We start from the raw sequence: 6000 nt of genomic DNA, 5'->3' as shown, positions 1-6000 counted from the left end.
TGCTACTTGAGCCCAAAATTTAACAGTGATAAATCCCACTGAATTCGTCAGTGGCAGAATTGTAACCCTCAAGGGTCTTCTTTTCCTATGTTAGCTAAACCCCCCCTCCCGAAGGCGAACTAGAGACTTGATTCACACACACAAAATCCATACAGCATATAATATAGTGTAATAAATCCTACTAAGAGGAACTTACTACCTTTAGGATAAAACTTACTTCAATAGTCTTAACTGTATTTTGTTTACCGATGTTACAAACTTTGCTACTTGCATTGTAATCCATTTATCCTTATCTACCGGCAGCACTGCTAATTTGTCTTGCTCTGACCTCCCCGGCACCCGTTGCAGAATATTTCTAAGATACTTCTCCCGAATAGTTGCAAATCTCGGGCATCGAAACATAACATGGGGCATATCTTCAATGGATTTATGATCACGCATCAACAAGTGGGGTCTTGCTGTAACAGCCTTTCAGTACTGCCAAATAAAGTATATTCATCCTAGCTCTAGTAAACGACGTCCTATATTCTGTGACCATTCGGTCATCAAAATAAGCTGGCCGGGCTATAGGATGAGATATAAGGTGTTTATATAAAGTTGCTGAACTCATAATACCAAGCACCCCCTGGTCTTGTTGAGCACTTATGTCCAGTAATCTTTGCTTAATTAGACATCTAGCAGCTATATGGTCATAGCTCCTTAAATAATCTTCGGATTTAGAGTTCTAGATGGAGTTTTGTTAACTTCGGTTTAAATTTTAGGATGTAGTAATTTGTGTTAATAGTATTGTAATTTTTTGGTTATTTGCTATGGCTGTGCTGAAGCAATAAAGTACATATTGATTCTCACACAGTGCTCTAAAGACAAAAATCTCCTCCCCCTCACTTTGGGGAGGGGGATTCTGCATCCTTAAAGGGACTGGTTGAAAAGGGGCTACAATGCACACAGCACGAGTGCAAAGAGTGCAAAGTCGTCGCCTCCCCCTCTCCAGCGAGGAGTACCATTGCTTTGCCAGACTCGCATTTGCATCAGGCCTGCAAAGGAGGCCCTTCTGGGGACTAAGAAAAGCAAAGAAGCCGGGGGAGCGGTTTTATAAAATAAGGGACAGAACCGGAGCGTGTTCGCCAGCGGCAAGCAGTATCTTCTCTGTTAAAAGTCATTTCTTATAGGAGAACAGAGTCTGTGCTTCGATTCTATTTTTTAAAAAATCTCCTGTGCATGTTATACATCGAGAGGATACAGAAAATACAAAAGAAAGAAGAATAAAAAACAGAACTATTTCAACACCCCCCTAAAGCACCTTCTGTTCATGGGGCATTCATGTTAGCCCACTAAGATTCTGCTTTTTTCTATACTGGGTACGGCCATGGGAGGGGGAACTGGGCCTGCAACTGGGGCGATTCCCAATGAAACTGCAGTTCCCAGCAGGCAATGCCAATAAGCTAAGATCAAGGCAGAGAACAGTATGCTGGGATACATGGTCCTCCAGAGGCCCAGAGCACACCCAGAGAGCAGCTCTGAGCTCTTCTGCTGAGGCTGTTTCCACTGGAAATATTCTCAGAACAACTGAACAGCAGATGGAAAGTTCCCTTGTTTTAAAAAATGCACGACTTTCCCTTCCACTGAGCTTGATTCCAGGGCAATTTATCTAGGCAGAGGCTCTCTGGTGCCCTGGGTGGCAAGCTTCCTCCGTCCTGACACCTGGGCAGTGAGTTTGGAACCCTCCGCATGCCAAACCAGCCATCTGTTGCTAAATTACGGTCCGTCCCCATAAAGGAACTGGTTACACCGAACTTCAGGAAGCTGGCTCACGTCCCTAAAAGCCAACTGTTTGAAACATTCCCACCCACCCCGGTTCTCCCACATCTGATCCAAGAAATGTTCTTTCCTTCCAACAGCAACGGAAAAGTTTTTTAAAAAGTAAACACTTCTCTCTTAAGATGCCCTGCTGTACAATATCTAATTTGCAAGGGGCAATAGCAGAAGGGAAATTTTAAACTACACAGCTACACTGCTATGTCTAGGGCTGCTCAAGACAGAGGTTAGTTCTTAATACTAATAATAATAATAACATTCGATTTATATACCGCCCTTCAGGATAACGTAACGCCTACTCAGAGCAGTTTACAAAGTGTGTTATTATTATCCTCACAACAATCACCCTGTGAGGTGGGTGGGGCAGAGAGAGCTCTGAGAAGCTGTGGCTGACCCAAGGCCACCCAGCTGGCTTCAAGCGGAGGAGTGGGGAATCGAACCCGGCTCTCCAGATTAGAGTCCTGCCGTTCTTAACCACTACACCGAACTGGCTTTTCAGCTGGGTGTGTGTGTGTAGCTTGAGGCTCCTGTCTTGGCATAACCCCTTGTAGCTTTGCCACCAGAAGGGAAGTTTCTCTATCTGAACACACCCCACAAAAATGGGAGGGCCCAATAGGGTGTCACTCCTTTACCATTACGGGGCAGATTCCAGAACGCCTCTGGAGCAAGGGCTGAATTTAGATTTCTGTGAATCCTTTGAGGGCATCTATACGACCAGGATACCAGAGGATCCAAGAAGAGATTCTCTCGCCAGAGCAGGTGAACCATGCTCTACCCTCTTGGCTTTTGTTCCCCTGCAGGGACTCTGTCCTCTCCCACTTGCCTTCAGTATTTCAAAGCTATAAATACTTTGGCACAATTCAAGCCCCTGCTACGGCTAAAGAGAGTGCCGAAGGGTGGGCTTCCCACTTTTCTTGCAGACTCATTTGGGCTGGCCGCACTGACCAGGATCCAGTTGCCCGAGAGGAGGAACGAACAGCAGGAGTTCTCAAGTTCTTGGGTTCAAATGGAACCTGCAGCCTTCTGCATGCAAAGCCACAAAGGAATTGGTTAGCAAATATCGAGACACGGCGCGCAGCAAAAGAACAAACACTCCCTCTAAAAAAAAAATCCTTTCTTGGAAGTTCAGCGCCAGATCAAGTCTTTGGAGGGAGCTTTTTAGCCCTGTTTAGCCCCTCCCAACAAAACTCATGGCTGCCCTACGATCAAGTACATGCACAGATGTCCCTTCCCAAATCCTAGAAATCTGAATCAGCATCCAAGAGCTCGGCATCCATGAGGTTGGTCCGGGAGTGGATGGGGGGCAGTCCCCTCCCTTGGGTCTGTGACCTGTAAGGGCTGCTCCCAAAGAACAAGGAGGCAGAGGCTGCGCTTGGGCGGGGCTGCTGGAAATAGCTGTTGCGTTGGAGCTGCTGCTGTGGCACAGGGAACAGCCGAGCTCCATTCCTGCGTCCTGCCTCATCCGCGGGGCCGTTATCGGGGCAAAAGGGGTGGTGGATGCAATTCAGGGCGCTGCTTTGCCTGGAGCTGGCCAGAGGCTCTCGGGCTCCCCTGGAAAACGGGTCTTCCCACGGCAGAGTGCCGGATCTCAATTCCGGGTAAGCTCCTGACGACAACATTTCGTTCAGAGGTTCTCTGGGACTGGATACCAAACACTTGTTCCTAGGGAGCTGAGGAAGGCGCGGGACGGAGCTGATGCCCGGTGGGACGAAGCGGCCCACATCATGGGTGTCATAACGTTCGCCAGTGGGCCCCACAGCAGACACCTCTTTCTTCTTCCGGCGCTTCTTCTTTTTGTGGTGCAGCTTCTTCTCCAGCTGGGGCGAGATCTCAGCCTCTACCACCCATAAATTGGCCCTTTCCTCTGGGGGCACTAGCAAGGAGACACAGAGAGAGAGAGAGAGACATGAAAACTGAGATCGGACACCAGGGCACTTTGCAGCGCAGTTCCCTGAACCCTGGGAGCGCGTTTCAATCCACATTTTAAGAATGCAGGACAGGAGGAGGAGAGGAGGGGAGGGAAAGGAGACGCGCCAGCAGCACTGAGACAGCCTGCCTTTGATGAGGCAACTTCTCCACAGCTCCTTCTCCTCCGCCATCAGAACCAAGGCAATTTCTGCAACACTGCAAAGCATTCTTTCAGCCCAATCCGGGCATCCCGCAGATATTGTAAGGTCCCTCTTCTGACATGGGGTTTTATACTTAGTGGGGATTTTATCATCACTCCTCCAGAGGAGTTAGCCGTGTTATTCTGTAGTAGCAAAATAGTAAAGAGTTCAGTAGCACCTTTAACACTAACCAACTAGCATAAGCTTTCGAGAGCCACAGCTCTCTTTGTCAAATGCATCATCAGCTTTCGAGAACCGCAGCTCTCTTCGTCAGAAGAGAGCTGTGGTTCTCAAAAGCTGATGATGCATTTGACAAAGAGAGTTGTGGTTCTCAAAAGCTGATAATGCATCTGACGAAGAGAGCTGTGGCTCTCGAAAGCTTATGCTACAATAAAGTTGGTTAATCTTTAAGGTGCTACTGACTCTTGACTATTGTAATTCCTGGCACCAATCTTTTGTTCTCTGTCTTTTAACGGGTGGAGGCAAATGAGGAATCTAAATTCATCAATGTTGAGAATCCGGCTAATTTTTTATCCTGCCTTTCCTCCAAGGAGGTCAGGGATCATATGCGACTCACTGTATCCACACAAAAACCCTGTGAGGTAGTCTACCCCATGAGCTTCCTGACTGAGTGGGGATTTGAAGTCAGATCTCCTCAGTCCTGGTCTGTAATTCTTCCACAGAAGATCCAGGAAGGGGCTTCCCAGATGCACCGTGGATCAGCCCTATGTCCCCACCAAGGCTTCCCATTTGCTTAGTCCTCGTAAATCCTGAGGTCTACCCTTCCCCATATCTCGGCCCGTTTTGCCCACTCCTGTGGCAGAGTACTAAGCCACATACACAAGATCTTGGCCACCTGGGATAATCCATCTTGACTTGTGGCTTCTCCGAAGTCCACACCTGCCGACCAAGACAGGAATCTCTCATTTGCCCAGAAGCGTTAAGCTGAAAGTGACTGTAAAAAAATGAACTTTTCCCACTCTATGCATTCCATCCATATTCACTGAGCCAAACAAGCAAAGACACGAACGGATCTCTTGCAAGCATTTGGGGTGTGTGCACGTGTGCGTGCAGGGGGGTAAACAGCCGTTGTTGGAGGCTCCAATCTGGACTGGGACTGCAGCAAGAGAAGCACTTTCTCCTTGCACTGTCTGCGACCACAACACATGCATGCACCTACACACACACACACACACACTGCAAATGTTAGACAGTGTTCTGTAGTGGTTGGAGTGCTGGACCAGGATCTGGGAGACGCAGGTCTGAATCCCTGCTCTGCTACGAAAGCTCGCTGGGCGACCTTGGGCCACTCACACACACTTAGCCTATCCTACCTCACAGGGTTGCTGGGAGGTTCAAAAGGAGAGAACGACATGAGCTGCTCTGGGTCTCCATTGGTGAGAAAGTAAGTAAATAAATAATAAAACAAAATGCATTTTCCCCAATGGGAGAAACAAACAGACAACCTGTGAAGCTACCCTATGGGGCAAACAGGAAAACTGTGGGGAGGGGCAGATGTTCCTCACGGCCCCACGGTTCAAGCAACCCATCCTCTGACATGACTACAGGTAAGTTGTCCCTTCAGGACAACTTAACACACACTCAGAGCAGTTTACAAAGTGTGTTATTATTATTCCCACAACAATCACCCTGTGAGGTAGGTGCGGCTGAGAGAGCTCTGAGAGAGCTGTGATTGACCCAAGGTCACCCAGCTGGCTTCATGCGGACGAGTGGGGAATCAAACCTGGCTCTCCAGATTACAGTCCTGCCGCTCTTAACCACTTCACCAATCTGGCTCCGTATCCACTCACCCAGAGGTTTAACTTTGGTGTGGTGGTTAGAGTGCTGGACTAGGATTTTGGAGACCCTAGCTCAAACTTTACCAGCCTAACCTTCCTCACAGGGTTGCTGTGAGGAAAAATGGAGGAGAGGAGAATGATGTAAACCGCTTTGTGTTCCACCAGTGAACAAATAACGAACTGCTAGAGACTTTGGAGAGGGGAGGTCACTGAAGAACGGCAGCTCCAGCCATTCAGGCAAACCCTCAAGGAGGCTTCAAGTGGAGGAGCGGGGAGTC

The 6000-nt window shown here is 48.4% G+C and overlaps 1 protein-coding gene across 1 annotated transcript in view; it reads right to left on the bottom strand.

Annotated features, from left to right (window-relative positions):
- Window positions 1-212: 212 nt before the first annotated feature.
- The window catches only part of SMO (smoothened, frizzled class receptor), a 29446-nt gene continuing 23658 nt past the window's right edge, over window positions 213-6000 (bottom strand). The window contains exon 12 of the mRNA XM_054988353.1: window positions 213-3688. Coding sequence (XP_054844328.1) covers window positions 3054-3688 — 635 coding nt within the window. The 3' untranslated portion in view covers window positions 213-3053. The remainder of the gene's footprint in view (window positions 3689-6000) is intronic.

This window comes from Eublepharis macularius, chromosome 9 (assembly GCF_028583425.1).
Source record: "Eublepharis macularius isolate TG4126 chromosome 9, MPM_Emac_v1.0, whole genome shotgun sequence".
In the NCBI taxonomy this organism is placed as follows: Eukaryota; Metazoa; Chordata; class Lepidosauria; order Squamata; family Eublepharidae; genus Eublepharis; species Eublepharis macularius.
The sequence above is the reverse complement of the archived record's forward strand: the minus strand, read 5'-3'. Positions and strand labels throughout refer to the sequence as shown.